Below are 23,415 nucleotides of genomic sequence, written 5' to 3'. Positions count from 1 at the left end.
TATCTGGTGCACTGCAATGTGAAAAAGTTTCATTTCGATTGCTATGAACATGAACGATAAAAGTATATATACGTACCACTTCTGTAATCTCATTCCCGAAATAGCATATCATCAGTAGCTGGGTTAATACAGAAAGCATATATTGGGCCATTGCAAAAAAATCGGGATCTGATTGAGTTATGAGCGATGCGACGAATAGACATGATGCCATTACGAGTAGTGAGTCCAGCATTTGTAATAAAGTTACGTACTTGAATATATTTTCGGTTTCGGCGCAAACTCTGAAATGTAAGTTGATTTTACTGATTTGCGAATTGAAGTTGTGGATATGGATGAACATATTGATAATACTTGTGTTTGGAACCTTTGGTGTAGTGATAAACTTTACTGGAGTTTTATCCCAACAGTTTAATCTTCCTCTTGAAGATGATCACTTGGTGATCGAAATACGTGTCGAGGTGTTGAAATAACGGTATGGTGTTGAGATAAAACTCCAGTAATATGTATTGATGATATATTAAAGTTGGGAAATGAATATTTTGGCTTTCTACTTTTCCATCTTTATACAAAAAATAATTTGGGAATTTTCCAAAATATAATTCAGTGTTCATATAAAAGTATTCGTTTCGAAAGTTTTTCAATGTTTTCTTTTCTTTCAGTTTGTGTATGAAAGTTACTTCTTTGTTTGAACTACACATCTTTATATAGAAATAATTTTTTTAAGGTGATTGCTTCCTCTCTTCATTTGGAAGATTCACACTTTGTTTTGTATGAAGATAGAGAAATAGAAAGCCAAAACTTTTCTTTCGAAAAAATATTCTCCTCTAAAAATATACATGTTCAATTGAAGTTTTGTTAATATCTCAAACGTCTGAGAGGTTTTTGAGAAAATATGTACAAAGATATGTATGTGAAAAAATGAAACCTATATATATATACATGGTACGCGTAGGATCCGAGGTATTTGTTTTAGCTACTCACAAATGAAGTTATCTGTCTGTTTGCCTGTTCAAAATCTGTTTTTCTGTTGACCAGCTGTCGCACCCCTACGAACGACAACCCTCAGAAGTCGAAACTTGTGCGAGCTAATGATTAACGAGGTCTTATCTTTCAATGTGTGATTCCTAAAATGAGCGTCTCGAAACATAGATATCTCAGATTCTCAACGAGGTACTTCCAGTTGCCTATTTTTCTGATCTAATCAGTTTTGTTCCCATCCACAATCTATTTTTTCCATTGTAACATATAAACTTACGCTTCATGGTAGATATCAAAATGACTTATTTTTCATAGCCAGTTATGAAATGTTTTACTTTTTGCAACTCATCACGGACGTTCATGATAACAAATGAATTTGTGGAAAAAAAGTTTATCGAAATACATTGGTCGTAATTGCAAAACTATATCAAAACGCATTATAACTAGATTTCAAATGGAAATATATTGAATATGTCGAACAAAATTTCAATCGAGGAAACTTGGTGTTATTCGTCTGATTTTGTCATTAGCGTCTCGAAAAATTTCCTGAGTTTATATTGTTTGCCAACAGCTGTTTCATCTTCTGAATGAAATATAAACTATCCTAGGTCCCCCCATGCCACCTCCCGGGTTGAGTGCCCTGAGTTGAAATCTTCCCCACATTGTTACTGTGTACAGAATATTCTATCTCGTCCATCTACACCCGCTCCTCCAGAGCAGTCCTCAACTTACTGATGGGCACTTCAGCAAGATTGACATCTGACTTCTTTCAGTCGAAAGTCAGCCTTTAGGTGCTTTTACTTTCTAATGTGATGTTTTGTTTTATCTTGGCTTTCCTGACTGAATTTTTGCATGGGGTCCCCAAAAGATAACCGAAAACAATTTTTTAAAAAGAGATCGCGGTCGAGTGTTTCTCGTTGAACCTAAAAAGGAAGTGTTTGTTATCTGTTAAAAAAAATACTGACCGGAGCCTCCTGACAGCGACTCTCGGAGGTGGACATTGGTTCTGCTTGGTTGGCCTTCTATGTTTATCTCTCTCTCTCTCGGAATCTGGGGCCATCCCTGTTTAATGCACTGTGTAGATCGCGTAGCGCTGGATTGTCGTGCGCTCAGATTCTGTCGAACGCGCCGCGTCTTCTGCATGTGTGAAAAAATCTGTTTTCCGTTAACCAGCTGTGGCACCCCTTCGAAAGACAACCCTCAGAATTCGAAACTTGTACGATCTAAGGATTAACAAGTACTTACCTTTCAACGTGTTATTCCTAACACGGGTCTCATATATGCGTCTACGTAGTTTGTGTTCAGGTCTAGATCCCGCAATATGTACCTATTTGTTACATATGTATCTTGGAGCGTTTACAAAGGCCCTTACGCACGCGTTCTTAAACGACTGGATCTGTCTTCTGTATGTCGCTGCGCACTGGCCCCAGGCAGTGCAGGCATACAAGATTATTGGTAGTAGTACGGTCTATATCATCAGCAAACTTTCAGTCCTATGTTGCTTCTTCGACATATTATTGGTAACAGGTTTTGTCGGGCCGATCTCGCCATTCCCTCTTGTCTAGGGTGACCTCCAGGTATCTAGCTTCGTTGGTTCACGAAATCTCTTGTCGGTTGAGGGTGACATTTCCTTCCGGGTGTGCCCGCCTCTGGGTGAACAGTATCGCCTGACTCTTGTCAGGGTTTATACTGATCTTCCTCAGGTTGGCACATTCATCTAATCTATCAGCCTGTTGCTGCAAGTATCTAGTGACGTGCGCTTGACTTGTTGGTCTCGCCAGCAGAGCTGTGTCGCGTAGAGCGCCAACTTGTTGAAGTTGTTCTCCGGCTTCGGCACGTCTGCTGTGTATACCCAGAAAAGGTGTGGCAAAAGGAATGCACCTTGTGGGACTCCTGCTTCCAGTAGTTGCATGGTTAAGAGTTTCCATCCTACTTTGCAGCGGCATGTCCTGTCAGCTAGAAAAGACTCGATTAATATTACCATTTGTTTCGTGAAGTCAAAATTGCTCATTTTGACCAGAAGTCCGTCATGCCAAACTCTGTTGAAGGCCTTGGAGACGTCTAATCGAAAGTCTACTACCCTTAGGACTTGCAGCTCTGTCAAGTGTTCTGATCTGAAACCGATCTGTTCATCTGGTAGGATTCCTTGTTCGCTGGTTTGGTGCTCTAATATTTTCAGGATGACCCGTTCCGCCACTTTACTCAAGGAATGGAAACGCTGATTGGCCTATTATTGTCTCTAAATAGGTATATGATGACGATGACATCTCCTTAAATACTAAAAATTGCATTGGTAGGTAGAGTGAGGTATCAAGGGGCATTTTGGAAAGCACTAATAACATTATTGATGATTGGAGAATTATGAATATATATTTGATCATGCAGAATAATGTTGTTTTTATAAACAAGATGTTTATTGATTTAAATAGATACCAATATATTGATTTTTATACTTTTTGGTTGAATGTGTAGACTTTCTGGATTTTGTGTGAAGTTGTGAGTGTAGATGGAATCTTGTTTATTCAATCTGTAACTTCTCAAATGCTCCTTGAATCTCTAGTTGAAACAACGGCTCGTATCTGGTGTCTACAAGCTCAAGTACGACAACTGTGATGCCTTATATAAAGGATAGACGAGCCGAAGTTTCCACCATAGAAAATACTCACAACTTTACAAAAAATCCGGATACTCACAACTTTACAAAAAATCCGGATATTCTACATGTTCTATCAAAAAGTCTGAAATGAAATATTTTGGAATCTATAGAAATAAAAAAAACAACTTGCTGATGAGAACAATATTATTCTGAATGATCAGATAGATATTTATAATTTTTTCCAATCATCATTAATGTTATTAATAATTTCCTTTCTACCTACCAAAGCAAGCAAATTTCAGTATTTGAGGAGATTACATCATATACCTAGGTTAGTTCATAACCCGCTCAGAAGATGGCATAGTGTGTCGAAACAGCTGTTAGCATTAAATGTTAGTGTTGTGTTAATTGTGAAGGATCATTTTCACTCTACCTATTCGATTGTTCAAGTTCAGGTGTGTTTCCAGAAGTTTTTTTGAATACCAGAAGTTAACAGAATAAGGTAATACTTTTTAACAAAAAAAACATAATAGTATGCAAGTAATTCAAAGTTGGATAAAGAAAAAGGTACATGTTCACAAGTGAATTTTATGAACTATCTCCATCATTAATTAACACAATGCATCAATTAAATTCATCCAAAACAAATACCGCAGGACTGTTGCAGTCCTGGTGTTTGGGCACAGTGCTTTTTTGGGATTTATTTCATGCCAGAAGTTCTAGTTCTACCTTTTGAATGAAATTCACATTCTGTAGCTTCTTCAATAGAGAAAATATATCGATATTACCTCAACAACGAGTCCAAATGTTTGGCACAGTGTATAATTTCTTCATACAGTATTTCTTCAAGTTGACTGTCAACTGCTTCCAACTGAGATTTGGGTGGTAGATTCAATTTTGCCAGTGCCCTCACTCTGATCGTTTTGAATGCTTCAGATAAAATTTGTAATTTAGTTTTGACACAAATCAAAATCGAAGTGAATGTGGTGTCGTAAGCTGGAATAATATAGAATGGCATAAAAAATTTCACTCCAACTAGCCTAGATTTCTAGGATCACTACAAATTTTTTTAGATTTCATGAGAGCAACTACGTCATTCATCCCTATTATATCAATATACTTTCGTGTACGACATATATTGCCTATTCGACTCAGATAAATGAAAATATCACAAATAAAATAACATTCTCTGTCAATTGGATAATTAAGTTATGGAATGTCATTCATGTTTTTGAGGTGTTCTTATTTCATTTTGTGTATACTATATTATATTATGTATATTGTATATTCTATACATGCATACATGCATCTAGCATCTTTCTGATGCTATCCATGTATAGAATCTTGGAGCTGAGTCTAATGTGGACACATAGATAGAGTCTTTGTGCTAACGAAGCTGGTGCATGCACTTTCTTTTCTTCAACTGACCCCAAGATAGGAATAATATCAGGTATGTTTTTCTAAAAGTTCAAGTGAATCAGTAAATCGACATTTGAATCAGTGAACTTTTGTCGACGTAACACAAATCAATCAATTGGGTGCTCGTGATTCGATTAATCGACGTAGGCCGATATTTGTCTGGTCCTGGTTGGCGAAGGTTTTACTGAAAGTTATCGATATGCTTGAAAATATGGTAGTCGGTTGGTGAGAGGTCTGGGGAGTATGGTGGGTAGGCAGAACTTTGACGCCCAATTCGTTCAATTTTCGGATGGTGATGGTGCAGGATCAGACCTCTTCTGTTGACCAGTGTCCACTGCTGCTGACGCAATTTTCGATGCATTTCGTCGATTTCTTCTGCTGAGATGGTTTGCCCGGTTGAAGAAAGTTATAGTGAATCATACCAGCCGCTTCTGTCGTAGACTTCGTAGAGTATCCACTTTTCATCACACGTGACGATCCGATACAAGAAAGTATCGTTTCAGTTGCACAAAAGCAAAGAAGAACAGACTCCGAACAGAACGTGACCATTTTCGCCAATCGTTCAAATCGATTACTATTCCTATACGTTTCAAACTATCAAAAACCGCATAGGAACTGACTCACAGTGCATCTGCCTTCCCACGCACCGTTTGTGATGGGTCAGTTTCCACCAGTGTCCTGAAATCCTCGTTCTGGTTTACTGTAGGAACGAAATTTTGCAAACCAACGCAAACCAAATGCTTAGTTGAATTTTCGGGCTGTTTCGGCAACGGATTGGTTCAATTTCAATTCGTAGAGAAAAATTGGCCGAAAATTGCTTAACGACATCGTATGCAATTCATCAGCACTTCTGTCTGTGTTAGTACTGCAGAAATGGGCTATCAGATATATGTGTAAAATTAAACCTCGTGATTCATGCAGACACAAATTCGCTGAGCAAAAGATTTTAACAGTGATTGCTTTGTTCATTTTGGAAACAGTTTGCCTCATTTTCAAAAATATGTTTCTATTTGAGGCTTTATGCCATTCTTATAGCACTCGTTCCACCGCATTGAAATTGCCAATTCCTTTAACAAATTTGGTCAGGAATTCTATTTATTACAATGGGGTCGAGATGTTTATTCACTTGCCCTCAGATATAAGACAGGCAAATTTGACCAACAAAATGTTTAGAATAAGAGTCAAAACATTTTTGGCTCATAGACCCTATTATAATTTGCAAGAGTTCGATAATGATAAATTTGCGTGACAAAATGTGCATATTTGAATTGAGGTTGCATAAGATTTTTGTTTATATTCTTGTTTGGAAATAAATGTTTGTTTGTCTAGTGCAATGGGTGTGTTTATTCATGTTATATTATATATATATATATATATATATATATATATATATATATATATATATATATATATACAGTGTGTCAATTTGAAAACTTCCCACCCTCAATATCTCCCTTCCAGTACATAATATGAAAAAATGGTCAGACAGGTCAACTTTATTTGCAAGGGGGACACTCTGAATGAATATTTTCAACCCTCGGGGTTCAACCCCCTAGGAGGGGTGGATGTTACCCTCAGAATTTCAAATGGAAAGGGGGGTCAAGTGGCACATCATTTTGAAGGGCATTCAATTCGCTTGCCGACGGTGCCCTCATTTATTATTTTCCGATCAGCAGTATCCGAAAATGTAGTTCTAAACTAATAGAAGTAATTAGAATTGGCCTATACTAAAATGCCTGGTTATCAAGTTAGTATGCAAAGAAATACAATTTATTGACTCTCTTATAAGTGAAACTTGTGATGACGGGTCAGCTTTTCAACTTTCCATCAGGGGTAAAATTAGACAAGCCTCAAAAAATTTACATTAATTAGTTATCTGATTTCGGTGACTTTCATTTGGGTTTATTATCGGATTTAAAACTCTTATCCCTTTTTTGTTACTTCTGCTATAAAAAGTATCGTTTTTTGAGCAAAAAAGGTGTTCATCGCATTCAAGCCATTTGGTAGTACTATCATTTCAGTTTCATTTGTTGAGCTGATTAGCGATACCTTAGAAAGTGTATAAATTGTAAGAATGGTTTACACTATCCAAGACCGAATTGAAATAATTTTTATTTATGGAGAGGTGGGCAAGTGCGCACGAAGGGCGGCATCTCTTTTTAATGAAAGAAATCCAAATCTTAATATAAGTCACCGGTATGTGCTTGATTTGGTGACAAAGTTTTCCGAAACTGGTTCGGTGAAGAATAAAAAAAGGAATAACCCCAGAGTACTGAATGAGGATGCTCAAATTGAGGTGTTGGGAACATTTGCTGCAGAGCCGACTAGCTCCTTACGATCAGTAGCAGAACAGACGGGAATGTCACACGAGACTGTAAGGCAAGGCGCGCACTGAAGTGGTCAGCAAGTGCCGTGGCGGTGGCGTGATGACCAAGTGGCACGTGGAATCGGTAAAGTCTATGTAAACAAATGAAGACGCGCGTATCAAAATGGAATAGTGGTGAAGTGGTATTTTGCAGGTGGCGTGATGTCAGTCTGGTGCCACTGAGCTCGGACAAGCTTAATTTTCGAGTGGCAAGCGACTGGTGACGACGTGGATTTGTGAATGAAAATAAAATTATACGAAAACGAAAGAACATGCAAGATGACCATGAATTCAACATACATTTTGTAACCCTTGTAGAGGCATATCCCTGTCTATATGATAATACGCGGGAGGATTATCATATGAGCCATGTGCAAGAGCGGGCTTGGTCCAAAATTGCAAAAGACATAGGGAAAGAAGGTAAGTAATAAAAAATTTGGTTCTTTGAAAAATATATTGGTTATTTTGTGATTCTCCAGTACTCGCATGCCTATTGTTTATAAGTGTTAATACTTTTGTCTTCATACACAAAATCTTTTTTGACCTTCAAGTGAGCCGTCCACTGTGAAGAAAAAATCACAGAGTTTCGTTCGTGTAGCAATTGCTGGATTGGTAGCTCTTCTTTGATTTGAGAGTCTTGGATCACGCTGTTCTTCATTTTCTACTTCTATGTCATCATCGTTTCCTTTCTTTCCTCGTGGGCGCGAAAATACACCTTCCTCTTTTTTAATAAAATTATGCAATACGCATACTGCTTTAACAATACTGTCCACTGTATTTATATTAAGACCAATTGTTGTGTGTAAAATTCTGAACTTGGATGACATCATTCCGAACGCGCACTCAACTGATTTGCGACCTCTTGATAACCTTCCATCAAACACCCTTCTCCTATTTGTTAAGCCTCTTTTAGGGTAGGGCTTCATCATAGTACACATCAATGGAAAAGCTTCGTCTGCAGCAAAATAAAATGGAAAATTTGTGTCTTGTCCTGGTAATGGAGATGGGTCTGGTAAGTCTAAAGTGCCGTTGGCTAATTTCTTTCCAAAATTACTTTCTTTTAATGCCCTCCCGTCACTGTTTCGGCCATACTCTCCTACATCAATGGCCAAAAAACATCCATCTGCATCTGACACAGCCATCAAAACAATGGAAAAATACCCTTTGTAATTTATAAATTCGGAACCTGACTTTGGTGGACGTTTGATCCTAATGTGTTTACCATCTATACTCCCAGCACAATTTGGCAGGTTCCATAACTCCCAGTATCTTTGAGCCGATTGTACCCATGTTTCTTTGGTAGGGTTAGGAAGATAAGTTGGTTGTAGAACTTCCCAAATTACTTCTTAAGTTCTCGCAATTATTTCCCTAATGGTAGTATGACCTCTCAAAAAATAACACGATAGTACCTTTAGATTGCATCCGGTTGCGAAATACCTGGAAACAAAGACAATAATTTAGTAATTTGTTTTACCTTACAAGCGCAGCAAGCGGTATGGCATTTACTTTCCAAAATATAAGAAATTGCATTTCCTTATGTATACATATATATATATATATATATATATATATATATATATATATATATATATATATATATATATATACATATATATAACTTCCACGTAGATTCTTCCACCTTTTCTTGCAGTCCGCAACGGTAGCTGTGATATTAACATATATTATATATATATATATATATATATATATATATATATATATATATATATATATATATATATATATATATACATATATAATATATATGTTAATATTACAGCTACCGTTGCGGACTGCAAGAAAAGGTGGAAGAATCTACGTGGAAGTTACACAAAACATTTAAAGACATACGTGCCATCTGGATCTGGAGCATCAGTAAAACGCCCTTACTATCTCTCGGAGTACATATGTTTTGTTTTACCATTCACAAAGTCACGTCAACCTAAGGGTAATGTTGGCGCACCAAAGGATAATGAAGCGGCAGATATACTTGATGAAGAAATATTTACGGAAGACTTACAGACCGAAGAGCTTGAAAGTGAACAATTAGGAAGTGCAAAGAAAACTGGAACGTATGAAAATAATCAAGGGAGAAATAACGATAGTGATGGTGAACAGTCGATTACTGAAGAAGTCGACCAGAATGTATCAAATGTAAATGTAAAAAACGATTCCCGTGATCCAAAGCAAGGAAAACAAAAGAGAAGTGTATCCAGTTTGTCAGTACTCGGTGTAAAGAAACCTAAAATAATAAAAAATACTCAGAATCAAGTAACTTTGGAAGACGTTAACAAATCTGCATTGGAATATTTCAATAAAAAAAAGGAAGCATCCTATAGACCACCTGCTTTAACTAATGATGACGCCGATGTGCAGTTTTTGTTGAGTTTATTGCCAGACTTGAAAAAAATGACGGACAAGCAGAAAAGAAAATATAAAGTGGGAGTCCTAAATCTTGCCGGTGAAATCTTGGATGAACCTCTTACTTCTGCACCTCTCTTCTCCCCAACTCCTACTTATTCATCGCTTGCTGCAGACAGCATGTCTTCCATCCGTTCATCTGCAGCATGTACTAACTGTACTCCACCTCGATGTGAGACAGCTGATTCACAGCCATCTTATGAAGATATTTCGTTTTCGACAGTACATCAGCTACCTACACAAGATACATTATTACCAAATAGTCAGTATAGTTATCTAAAAACCTCATTATTACCAGATACCTTCTAAGTATGCGTTACAAAATAATGTTTTATAAGTTTGCATTTGGTTAATAAATACTTATTATTTTAAGTGCTTATTATTTATATTTTCTATCGTACTTACCGCAGTGTTACTAGAAGTCTTTCTTCGGGAGACACACAATTTCTGAAGTTTGTATCCTTTTTTTGAAGCATAGAGCGTAGTTTTGTCAGCAACTTGCAAAATGTCCCTTTCTTCATTCGGTAGAAAAGTTTAAATTTTTGGTCGTCCAAGTTCAAATCCTTTTTATATACGTTAAAAATTCCAAATTCTTTATTTTTCTGCCATAGGGGATGAACCCAATAGTGTTTTTTCTCCTTCTCCTGATTTTTAGCATTCAGGTTAGCAAGTTGCACAAGTAAACGAACATCTTCATCCTCTGAGGACGACATGATGAATCGGTGACACCAACGTTGTTTGCCACTACAATGCGCTTTACACCATTTCCATACCACTTCGTTGCTATTTGATCGCCACGCCATATGCTCACCATCCCTATACCGCTCACCATTCCAATACCTCGCTACTACCACACTACTTCAGTGCGCGCCTTACCTAAGGAAAGCACTGAAAATGCACAAATTTCATCCATATAAAATGCAGATTCTCCACGAGCTCCATGAGGATGATTATGACAGAAGAATAGAATTCTGTGAAATCATGACTCTTCGAATCAATGCTTTACCTAATCTTCTGTTCAATATCTGTTTCAGTGATGAATGTTCATTTTTCCTGAATGGCAATGTTAATAGGCAAAATTGTCGCTATTGGAGTGACGAAAACCCTCACAATTTTCGAGAAGGACATACACAACACCCACAAAAAGTTAATGTTTGGGCTGGTATTCTTGGAAATGCCATTATCGGACCTTTATTTTTTGAAGAAAACTTGAATGGTGATCTGTACCTAGATATGCTTCAAGCACCTATCGATCCACTTATAACTCACGAGCTCGAAACTCAAATTGATGCACACGGTAATTTACTGTTGCAGGAAGATTTGTTACATTTCCAACAGGACGGTGCGCCACCTCATTATCTTCGCCCCGTCCGACAATGGTTGAACGAGCGATTCCGGGAGAGATGGATTGGCAGAAGGGGATCAATTGTGTGGCCACCGAGATCACCGGATTTGACTCCATTAGATTTTTTTCTTTGGGGATATCTCAAATCTGTCGTTTATAAAACACAGCCCACTGATATGGATGACCTCAAAGGACGAATTACAGCAGCATGCCGGTCAATTAGTGGTGAAGTTTTCCAAAATGTTCGAGAGGAGTTCGAAAACAGACTGTATTACTGTTTAGAGCAGAATGGACAACATTTTGAACATATTATCAGATAAAGCGTAACAAGATGGTTGAAATTTGTTTTTTGCAATTTAGTATTTTTTGTTTGCACTCGATGCGTATTTCGTTAACTAAGTAGTTCTACATTTCTCTCACATCCACGAATTCGAATATTATTCAAGGGTTGGAACGATGCTACCTAGTACGATGCTCACCTTTTCCAATAGTCCATTACAATCATTTGTTTTGAATACCAACCTGAATACCAAACATCTAGTGCGGGCGAGTTTTAATCATTTATTCTTATTCACTTCTAATCACCGTTCGTTTGGAACGTTATTGTTCAAAAACTGCTCATCAAAAACTAATGAAAAAGGTATCATTGGCAAGAGAATTGAATGCCCTTCAAAATGATGTGCCACTTGACCCCCCTTTCCATTTGAAATTCTGAGGGTAACATCCACCCCTCCTAGGGGGTTGAACCCCGAGGGTTGAAAATATTCATTCAGAGTGTCCCCCTTGCAAATAAAGTTGACCTGTCTGACCATTTTTTCATATTATGTACTGGAAGGGAGATATTGAGGGTGGGAAGTTTTCAAATTGACACACTGTATATATATATATATATATATATATATATATATATATATATATATATATATATATATATATATATATATATATATATATATATATATATATATATATATATATATATATATATATATATATATATATATTACATTTGTATGTATTTTTCACAAGCTTTGTCCGCAAGATTTATTCTCAATGACAATAAAGTATATTATTATTATTATTACTAAAGTTGAAAAGAGGCAAAAAATTCACAATTTGGAAAAAGGTAACAGTATCAATATGATATACCACGATCAGTATATACCACGACATTGTAGAATGACTATTTATTGACATATGGAGCGTCAAAAATACTCGCGATTGAAGAACATTTTCACTGGTTCATCTGAAGGACTTCTTCAACTTCAGATTCTTCCCAAAGCAAAGTGTCAGGAACCTAACAACTCACCGAAATGCTTCCGATGTAATCTCCGCGATCAGTTGCATTATTATTTATTGTTAATCGATACACAGGAGTATTTGAACACATTTCTATACAGATTCATATATTGGGTGATTTCCAATAACGGCACGAAATTTGAAAGCTTGATATGTTAGGTCATTTTGAAAAAAATATATTAACATATGTCCGGACTTGTCTCGTTTCTGGGATTCCCTTTATTGATGCATATTTACGCTATACAATGAACCTACCTGCATTTTTCAAGATTCTAGGTTCAGTAGCTTCGGCTGTTATTGTTTGAGAAATTGTTATGAAAAATACATTGTTTATGGGTAAATTCAATTCGTAATATACTTATTGATGGAAAGTATGGTCCTCTTATGAATGGGCAGCACTTGTGCGAGCCAAGGATTAACAAGGTTTTACATTCCAACTTGCGATTCCTAGTACTCTCTCTCAGAAAAATTCTGCAGTGGCTATGCTTTGTACCCACACGACCGGCGGATAGAATGATTGAAAAGCGATGCTTCTAACCACTCGGCTATCTGGTCCCAACTACTTCAACGAAAACATGTTTTCCAGACTGTTTCCAACCATTTTTCAGTTTTGAGTTTGGCATTGCAATTGTTGAAGTCCAGTAACAGTAAGTATCAAAGTCCTAGTTTTAGCCAATACGTAAATAGAAAGAAAATTTTTGACAAATTGAAAATTGAATCGTGAATTTCTCATAAAGTGTCAGTTTTAGAGACTATTTCATCCTATCCAAATTTGTAGGGATGAACTAGTTCTCGAAAAATAGTGACATAATATTTTGGGTGTTTCATAAAACAAAGTTTGTCAAATTCATGGCTCTGTATAAAATCTCCTGTTTAATAAATGTAACTTTTAGTCCATACCAACATTCCAACTCACTCTTGATGTTGCATGTCTCAAATAATTCTGTTTAAATTTTATCCATGCATTTTATATGATGGCATTTGTGGTGGTCTGTTTTTCCGAAGATTTCATTTCTTTCAGCAATAACTTGACAACGTCGAAAAAAGGAAATACCTCTGTGGGAGATTTTGCTTAGTTCAACCGTGAAAAAATTTACAGGGGGTCCATTTGAAATAATTATGATTTTTGTTGCCCCGCTTTAAAGGAACGTTCTCTATATTCCAAAATAATTCTGAAATAAGCAACAATGTAAATCATATTCCATTAGTTTGGACCATTGTCTACTATGATGAATTCGATTTGAAATCCCTGAAATAATCTGTAAAAAAATTAAAAAGCATAGCTGAAAAATACCAATCATATTAAGCCAAAAAACTGAAATTATAATGAAATAACATACAAGCAACAAACTAAAAAAAAAAAATTAACTATCAACACGAGGTAAAATTTGAAATATTATTAATAAGAAATGAAACCAAGTTACTTCACCACGTCTTCGGATGATAACTGGATAGTAACAATCGGAACGTGGTGGAGTAACTTGGTTTGGAATCTTTCAATTTTCAAATTTTCATTTCTTTTTAATAATTTTTTAATTTCTAGCTCGTGTTAATAGTTCAATTTTCTTTATTTTGTTGTTTGTTGCTTATATGTTATTTCATTGTAATTTCAGTTTTTTGGCTTGATAGAATTGTTATTTTTCAGCTAATCTTATTTTCAATTTTCTTTTAAAGATTCATTCTATCTACACTATATCTATCATTCTATCATACTCCTCATTATAGGCGAGATACTGTACTTCCTCACACTAATGGGCCACCCTGTGAATATCCTACAGCGACATTGGTAGGCTTCCAGCCATTGTGTCTCTCCAAATTTGTGATGTTTCCACCATTATTAGCAAATGACGTAGCCGAAGTTTGACTTTCAGAGTAATTTTATGGTTTGGGTAAATGTAAAACTCTTCGATTCTCATTCCCAGGATCTCAGAACTGTGGATAACAAGAGGCTGAATAGAACATGTTTTTTTTAATTCACGAATAATCTGTTATGTGGAGTATGGGATGACCGTGAAGATGAATATTGCCTATACTCGTACAACAGCAGGATTTCTTGCCCAATTGAAACAGAAGTTTCCCCAGTATGTGTTAATATTTTCACAAGCCGCATGTCTTTCTTGTCGTTTTTGATATTTGTGAGTCCTTCTCTTGTGGTTATTTGAAAGTATGGCAAATTAAGTTGATACTTCCATATGCTATAATCTTAATCATTTTTGGAAAGTACCTTCAGCATTAGAGATGTTTCATTATTTGCTTCAAGAATGAATTTGTTGATCTGTTCGCTGTTGAAAGTTTCTAATTTCACCACTCCATGACAAACATTCTTCCTTAAAAAAATGTGATACCCTCTGGGAAGGTGGCTATGTTTATATTCTTCTTTACTAAAATGGCACTCTTCGACAAAGAGTACCTACAAATTCCAAAGGATTTGATTGTTTCAGATTCATGCGCCAAATGAAATAAAATAACATTCCTTTGTGATAGGTTGGCATTCCTTCATATCCATCTATTTCGACAATAAATCATAAAAGTTTTCGTACTTGGACGTACTCGATGTTACGGGCAATAATCGTTGTACTGTAGCAGCAGGTGGTACATTGGAAATTTTGTAAGGCACATTTTCAAACTCAAAAACTATGCAAACTTTCGAAAATCAATATGTTAACTAATTTCATGTCAATAACCTGTCCGTCGTAATTTCACTGATATGGTAATGATCAACTGCATTTACCAAAACCATACTCACCAAGATTTTCATATTTACAATGGAAGCAACGATGTGATTCTTCCCGGCCTATTTCGAGAAGTACTTACTTCCCGAACTAGGCCAAAAAAATGTAACTTTCTCAATGAAAAAGCATCTGGGAAGTGGGTACTTTCCGGATGGTTGCCGAAAAATAATATTTCTGATTTCAAAACGCAACTTCCGCATAATCCTGAAACTAATATGAGAGGTGGAATACTCACAAGCCAGAAAAGATCCAAGAATACAGGAACCCGCATCCATGAAAACCAGCGCATATTTACAACTGGCTACTGTAGGTGTTGGAAAAGGAATCACAAAAGAGTATGGTAGGAAATCGTGGCAAGTTATGTTTCCTTGAAAATATATTTTCTCCGATTCTTTGTTCAATTTAACTAGTACTGAAGTACTGGCTGTGACTACTACAACATAGTAAACACTGAATGTGGTGATAACAATTCTTCTACAGAAAGACTTCGAGTCGTTGAACATTTTTCCAGGTTGGAAAGATCCACATGATTGGTAATGATACTGTTCATCCAAGAGTTTTTCTCTGACTGTTTGAATTTTTTGCTGATTCATCCTTAGTACGGCGTACTTCGCAAAAGCTTCAGTTAGGGTCAGAAGCATTCCGATGTACCTTCAAATGATTTTTTTTTCAGTAACATATATACGAACATATATATTCACACGAAAATCATAATTTTTCTGATAAATTCTAAGGTCTTAGTGCTTTCCGATTACTTACATTCCTTTTTTGTCTGTAGACTTGCTCGATAGTATGTTCTGGTTTGATTCATCATTCATTTATTATTGTGGTTTTATTTATGTACAATTGATATTACATGTTCTCTCACAATTCAAAATGATGTTCATTTGTTGATTTGCTTGAATCATGAATCATATTATAAGACCATCTTATACAGATTTACCTGCACATAATTATTTATTGTTTTCCGAGTGAATATTAGGTGACACTGCTCGCTGACTGAGTAATTGAGCAAGACTAAGGATACATCCACACTAATAACGGGGCCGAATGGAGGAAAGCGACCGAATAAATGGAAGAACTCAGGCTGGACTTCCATACGTTTTCAATTAAAAAGGAGATCCCACTTCAGCTGGTAATTCGGGGGAACCGGAGAACGTTGAATAAAAGTATGTAGCCGTAGACCTACGAGGTACTGGAATTTCACAGGATGACATTCAGACGAACAAGGTTCGTCTGACGGTACCAAAAAGGTTGAGGTGCCAAAAAGCCACGAAAAAATATACGCCCTAAGAACATGCGTAAACTTGATTGTGCGGGCGGAGCCGCAAAAAATCAACAAAAGAATCATATCACAACGCCACCGATGCCAGTTCTTCGAGCACGCGCAGAGGTGCTGCCACATAACAGCGCGCTGCGTAAAGTGCGGCGGAAACCACGACACCAGAGAGTGTCAAAAGACAATGGAAACTCCGGCAAAATGCGCAAACTGTCTGGAGGTGTACTCGGCAAGCTATAGAGGATGCAGGATGCTCCCCAAGCCCAGAACTACAGAATCACCAGGAAATAGGCCTCGACAAGCAAAGAGTCAGAGGCCTAGACAACAACCAGCAGCGAGAAAACCACCACCCAATGCGCAGACAGCCGGAGGAAATAGCAACGACATAATAAACGTTCTAGGAAAACTGACGACAGAACAGCAGAAAATCGCGCAAGTGGTATTAGCTGCATTACTACAAGCACCTGGACAACGTTTACGCCTGCTCGCCTGCTGCATCCCAGGATACACAACATACAGGATAGATGAGCCAGGGGGCGCCACGCCACAGAGGGCGCGGCAGTACTAGTAAGAACAGAACTAGTCTAACATTAAGACAGAAAGCCGGAACTACTATTCGGAGAGGAAGTAGCAGTCAGAGTTAAACTAAAACGCTGAGAACAGCTGAGAATTTCGTCGGTATACCTGCCTTCGCAAGGAATACTAGAGAGAACCGACATATCAGAAATATTCCCAGATTATCATTCAACGCGAAGTCACGCGACTGGAACTGACGAAACGGAAACCAAAGAGATAGAGAACTAGCCAGGTAGCTGGAAGAATTCGAGGATCAAGTGTCAGACATACTAGACATCGCCATAGTGCAAAACATCCCTACATCGGAGATAGAAATACTAGACGAAGGTTCGTCAGACCACAACCCTGTCCTACTCACAATAGAAAAAGGCGAAGAGAAACCAGATAATCCGACAAAGAGAATCAGCGACTGGTGCAGAACTGATCTGAAGAACGCCGCAACGCAGATACAACAGTCTGAAATTTGAAGTCAAACATGAAGCTCGTATTTTACTCTGACGGAAAGATTCATTCACTGATAGTAAGCAATATGAATACAACTGAAGCATTATTTGTCCTATGCACGCATAACTTGTATGTTTGGGAAAAATTATCTTTTATTACATATATAATGGAATTGGCCGATACTTGATGAAACTCCATAACTAACGTATTCAAAAAATACTTTATTGTGAGATTTTCAAAAACGCAACACGTGTTTTGCCATACAATGGCTTCTTCGGGCGTGTCTTTACTAACTATATTCTACATATTCAAAGCTTAATATACCTAATTTTACCATTTTGATTACCTACATTTCAAGTACCTGAGTTTGTAATGAATGAAATTACTTGAGTTTATGTCCCAGTTTCCACATTTGGAAAAATATTTAGTAACGGGGAGTTATTCAATTCTAATCGATCATTCAGTACATTATCCGAATTCTTGAATCTATTGATTTCTAAGAAGCCATTGTATGGCGAAACACGTGTTGCGTTTTTGTAAAACTATTCAGTGAAAATCCCACAATAAAGTGTTTTTTGAATACGTTACCTTTCGTTACGATATGTGATGCATATTCTGAATGCTTGTGATACTAAAAACAAGAAGTTGAGAGAAAGCCAGGGTATACGTTAGGGAAATACCGGACAAATTTGTGAGAATTATTTATGTGTCATGATCATTTCTTGCAATTTTTGTCAATAATCACATTTATAGAATATTTCCAAATCCTTCTTTATGATCAATATTTCCGAAACAAAATGTATATTACTTTCTGATAATCTAATAATCTGAAGAATAAAGAAGTATTTGAATATGAAATTGAGATGAAAAGTATAAAACTATAACCTTTCTAAAAAAAATAGGCTCACCCAAAAATATACTCCTTTCAATTTTGAGAAACACGTATTTCAATAAAATTTTTCAGAATTTTTGATTCATAATAATATTCCCTAGCTTTCAATATTATGTCAACATTTCCACCTTGTTTCACCTTGTATGCATTCATAAATTAAAAATTTCATAAACTTCACCTCACCATTAAAGTGTGGAACTTGTCCTAAGGTATATATTGGATAGACTGGCAGAACATTAAGAAATCGTATCCAGGCACATTATATGAGCTGTATAAATAAGAAAACAAGTTCAACATATTCAAATAATTTTCAACGAATATTTCCAAGTTTTACACATAGAAAATAAAGGTTGAATGTTAAATCATTTGGAAGCAATGGAAATTATTAAACTTAAAAATTTGAACATTTCACTGAATGACCAACTGGATATGAAAAGATCACCATTATTGAACTTGAAACCACAAACCAATGCAGTATTATTATTGATGTAGGTAATCATAATTGCGGATGACCTTAGGTATATAAAAGTTGAGTAGATACTACAGATAATTATGATTGAGTGAGTACCTGATTAGGTAGATAAAGTTTGTGGAGATCAAATCGTAAGGTGTAGTTTATGAAATTACTATGGATTTTCATTAACTAACGGCCGAATCAATCAGAACAAAAGTAAATTACTACTTCTTTTGAAACACTAATAAATTGGATTTGAGAAAATAAAAATTTCATTTAGCAGATATTTGTGATGCACTCTTTGGAACCTTTGGTGTAGTTATGGAAGTTACTGGAGTTTTTTCCCAACATCAAACCGTTATTTAAACACCTCGACACGTGTTTCGATTACCAAGATTATCTTCAAGAGTAAGAAGTTTGATCTTCCTCTTGATGATGATCACTTGGTGATCGAAACACGTCTTGAGTTGTTAAAATAACGGTATGGTGTTGGAAAAAAACTCCAGTATTATTCAGCAGATACTGTTTGACTCCTGAATCCCAAGTTGAATGAATCTCAAGTTATTACCTGAAAAATTGTTTTGTTTCCTTCAATGCTTGTTTCACCATTAAAATGTCACAGATATAATACAGTAAAGCGATGAACAGAAGTAACACATCCCATTCAATAAGAGTCCATCTTTTTAATCTACTAATACTTCCACTTGGGAGCCATATTCCAGAAAATATTGTTAATGTTTCCGCCATCCAGAAAAATGATCGATTATTGCACATTTTGCTTCTACTTTCAGAGAATGCAAATATTGTTTTGGCGAGTTCTCTATATATAGGTGCACTTTTGATGTATTGATCGGTTTTAAAAAGAGTGAAAACATTACAATTTCAGTACAAGTCTATTAAGTAATTTTGATAATTGTTATTGTCTCTGTGTGAAAGTGAACATTTGGTAAAACATTTAATTACTAGCAAATTTTAATTTAACGATTTCTTGAACTGTATTTCAATTCACAATTTACCTACTCCATTATCCTTTTGTAAAACATGTGAGTTCCATGATGTGTTCAATTTACCGATATTTCATTCAAAAATTGTTATATGAGTCCAATACTGTGTTAGATATCGATTAATAAAATTGATAGCTGAGATAGCGAATGTTTGACATGATTTTTTAAATTGAATTAACTTTCTCGTTTACGAACCGAATCGATTGAAGCAGACTTTGATTAACGTATTCAAAAAACACTTTATTGTGAGATTTTCACTAAACAATTTAATGGCTTCCTCGGGCCAGTCTTTACCAGTAAAGACATTGTATGACGAAATACGTGTTGCGCTTTTGTAAAATTGTTTAGTGAAAATCCAACAATAAAGTGTTTTTTAAATACGTTAGTTATGGATTCTCATCAAGTATCGGCCAATTCCAGCATATAACAAACTTTGATTGTTAAGTGAAGCTTATCACAATACAATATTGAAAATCGCACTCAATTCAGTTAAGCCGTTCTTGAGATTAGGACGCCCCGACAAACAGATACACCAACAAACAGACGAAAATTCTGAAAATCACTGTTTTGGGTTCTATCACGTTAATAGAGACAGACTCCAACGATATTTTTTCACAAATATCTTTCATGTATAGACATCGATAAGTTACACTTTCATTATATTTATTGACTGATGAAATAAATTGAATTTTTTTCAAATAATCACAAAAGAGTTTATATCATTTTAAATTTAAATCATCTGTTGAATCTTCAGGTTTTTAAAACATATATGAACATATTTCTCAAATCTATTCAGCATTTCTCACTCATGGTAGTTTTTCTTTTGTTTTCGTAGCGTTATCTCTCGGTAATCAGTCATATAAAATATTTTTTAAAGAAGTGCATTGATAAAGGGATAATCCATCTTCCTGTAAAAATTTCATGGATGACGCGGATGAAAATGACTTTTCATTTTGATACATAGGGAATGAGATACGCACACACATTTTTTCTCTAAAAGCTACACTAAAATTATGCTACTTGGTCTTTCTATCTTGCTCCAATGTGTATGAGACTAATAGAAGTTGAATTGAAGAAAAATCGGCTTCTGAACGAATACAAGGAATTTTCAATAAGGAGACCAGAAATGCATAAACTATCATTTTGCCGTTCATAGCTAAAACATTTTAGTGGTACCATCGATTTTCAATGAGTTATAACTAGGGATATATTTCCGGTTTCCCGGTTGTTGCGACTATCTGATCGTCATGGGTATTGACGTACAGACGGTCCGTTTGAAGTGAAAGCATCTCCGTTGATGTCACAGATGAATCTTTTTTATCAAACCTTTCAATGATATTCATTTATGAACTCAACAGAAGTGACACAGATTGCCAATATAACTCAGCAGAGATATGCATTTATATTTTCAAGGACTAAATATTAGATGGTAGGTTACTTATTCCTCGTATTTGTATTCCACAGGGATCTCAGAGAACACTTGTACCACCAATAAAATTACAAACAAGAACTGATTGATGGTAAGTGATTGAATGACATCTGAATTAAATTGAATATACAGACCATATTATTTTCAGGGTACCGAAACCTAGAATTTAATGAATCTCATGGAAGTACTATTTCAAAAATGGACATTTATTCTTTTTCTCAATATTTTGTTGTATCAATGAATGAGCAATAAATAAATAACATCTAGATTGTATATGTAATTTAACGAATATCATAAAAAGTAAATTGACACGTAACAATCTAGGTTATGTTAGGTCATAACTTTACCTAGATCTAAAACAATCTAACAGTGGAATCAAATTTGAAATAGAAAATCCGCCAGAAACTATTGATTTCACTTTCGTTTTCGGTTTTTGTGAGACTTTTATGAATATCAAAAAATGTTACTGAGCTTTCACTTTAGATGACACTCTCGTTGAATCATTATATTTGGAATAAGATAATTCGGATTTCCTGAACCATACTCCACATTTTCTGAATAAGAGACGCATGCCCATCCGGAATTGTTCGATGTATTGCATAATATCACTTGAAAAATATCTATGGTTAATTCTCCCATCCTTGTTGAGTAATAAAATATTTCATCCAATTGACCTATGAAGTGATCAAGAGCACTAGCAAAATAATCTAATCGGTCGAAAAGTGGTGCTAATGAAAATGTCAAGTGACTAATACACCACGATTACAGATATCAAACCTTCCATAAATTCTGCCGCAATGATCCAGAACGAAGATAAAGATTCTGTGACAGATTTCAATGAAAAATACATGACATGGATATTTTGTCATTTGTCATTGACATCATTTGGAGTGATGAAACCATATTTAAAAATTATATTCATATATTAGCCTGAAAGGATCAGTGCTGTAGGTGCAGTTAGTATATTCCACAGCCATGGAGGCCTCTTCCTGAAATGAAACACAAAAACCTTGTTCCCCAGCCATTTGTGCTGCTTTCTTTTTTGAAAAAGGTAGTCGCCAATCAGGCCCTCACTGGTTTAGGGAGAATGTATCATTCCAAGGTCTGTCAACCTTGAAGTCGATAGTTTTTCACAAAAAATCAAGCTCTGCCTCACGGTGGATTAAATTAGTTTTTCAGCTTTTAGCAGTGCCTTATTATCATTAGCTGACTTGAAAAATCAGCCACCAAATGGAGTGACGGGTTTCGTTGGGTAGCTATAATCTTTTTGGTCGAGTTATAATAGGTATGAGCTACAATTAATTTCCACGGGTTGCTGTGTGGGTTGGAATAGATCCTCATACTTTGGATCTATTGTTCCTACTCGTCTTCATGTCCATTTAGTAGTTCATACAAGAAGCCAATTGATATCCTGTTCCACTGTGAATTGTGTTTTGGTTTGGAGTTGAAATGTGACATTTCTTCCTACCGTGCTTCCATTCTACGAACGTACTGTCAACGTAACCTAGCCAGTAATATAATTTCGCGGCCGCTGGCACTAAGGCCCGTTGTCTGAATTACACCAAAAATAAGTTTGCTACTACAGAATTTAACGAGTTGTTCACTGGGGTTCTACTAGAAACACGTCGATACTAAATACCTGATGAGTGAACAAGGCGGTTATGTCTGCTAGGCACATCCTTTGTGTGGATTTATGGTAGGTCATATAGACGTGGACAAAAGGCCTCAAATTCTAGAAAAAGCTTTTTCAAATTATCATCTTGACCTGTTTTCAAAATTCAGTGGATCGGATCCTGATTGGGGTTCTTTCATATTCCTGGATCTGTATAGGTTGCGATTTTCTGCTTGTAACCTTTGATGTCCATTACAATAGTGGCATTGCTGTTATCAGTAGGCAGAACTAATATATCTTTGTCGTATTTCGGATTATTCCGGAATTATTTTTCTGCCTGTGTTCTTCCTCTTTTTCTCTTGAAGCGGATTTCCTCAGCAATGTCGTTTGAAAGAGTATGCATTCTCGATTCAACATTCCCAAAGATGTTCACTGAGGGTACATTGACTGGACTTATGTGAATTTTCCACTTTTGGCAAGCATACTGAACTCGTCTGCTGATAGTGTCCCATCGGGAAAGTTCACGACTGTTTTTTGTGAGTCTCACTGAGAATATTGCACTTTTTTATA

At 36.0% G+C, this 23,415-nt stretch overlaps 2 protein-coding genes and 1 long non-coding RNA gene across 3 annotated transcripts in view; 2 read left to right on the top strand and 1 right to left on the bottom strand.

Annotated features, from left to right (window-relative positions):
* The window catches only part of LOC111502760 (odorant receptor 46a), a 33,283-nt gene extending 17,354 nt beyond the window's left edge, over positions 1-15,929 (bottom strand). The window contains exons 1-3 of the mRNA XM_074180754.1: positions 15,391-15,929; positions 4,363-4,570; positions 77-281 (exon numbers count right to left, since the gene is read on the bottom strand). Of these exons, the coding sequence (XP_074036855.1) occupies positions 77-281; positions 4,363-4,570; positions 15,391-15,796 (819 nt within the window). The 5' untranslated portion in view covers positions 15,797-15,929. The remainder of the gene's footprint in view (positions 1-76; positions 282-4,362; positions 4,571-15,390) is intronic.
* LOC141484978 (uncharacterized) lies at positions 163-21,500 on the top strand. Its single transcript, XR_012466914.1, has 3 exons — positions 163-288; positions 21,269-21,324; positions 21,382-21,500. It is a non-coding gene; the product is annotated as an uncharacterized lncRNA (long non-coding RNA).
* Positions 7,643-10,151, top strand: LOC141484977 (uncharacterized). The gene is made up of 2 exons (XM_074180748.1): positions 7,643-7,778; positions 9,139-10,151. The coding sequence occupies exons 1-2, from the start codon at positions 7,721-7,723 to the stop codon at positions 10,086-10,088; spliced, it is 1,008 nt and encodes a 335-aa protein (XP_074036849.1). The 5' UTR covers positions 7,643-7,720; the 3' UTR covers positions 10,089-10,151.
* Positions 21,501-23,415: the final 1,915 nt, after the last annotated feature.

The sequence above is a fragment of the Leptinotarsa decemlineata genome, unplaced genomic scaffold, assembly GCF_025532065.1.
Source record: "Leptinotarsa decemlineata unplaced genomic scaffold, Ldec_3_MD MMD2_tig00026299_RagTag_RagTag, whole genome shotgun sequence".
Lineage (NCBI taxonomy): Eukaryota > Metazoa > Arthropoda > Insecta > Coleoptera > Chrysomelidae > Leptinotarsa > Leptinotarsa decemlineata.
This window is presented reverse-complemented; position numbering and strand designations above follow the sequence as displayed.

Excerpts from the sequence above, each read along its gene's own strand:
- LOC141484977 (XM_074180748.1), top strand. The coding sequence starts at position 7,721 with ATGAGCCATGTGCAAGAGCGGGCTTGGTCCAAAATTGCAAAAGACATA. Across the intron at positions 7,779-9,138 it reads AAAAGACATAGGGAAAGAAG|CTACCGTTGCGGACTGCAAG; the intron begins GTAAGTAATAAA and ends TTAATATTACAG.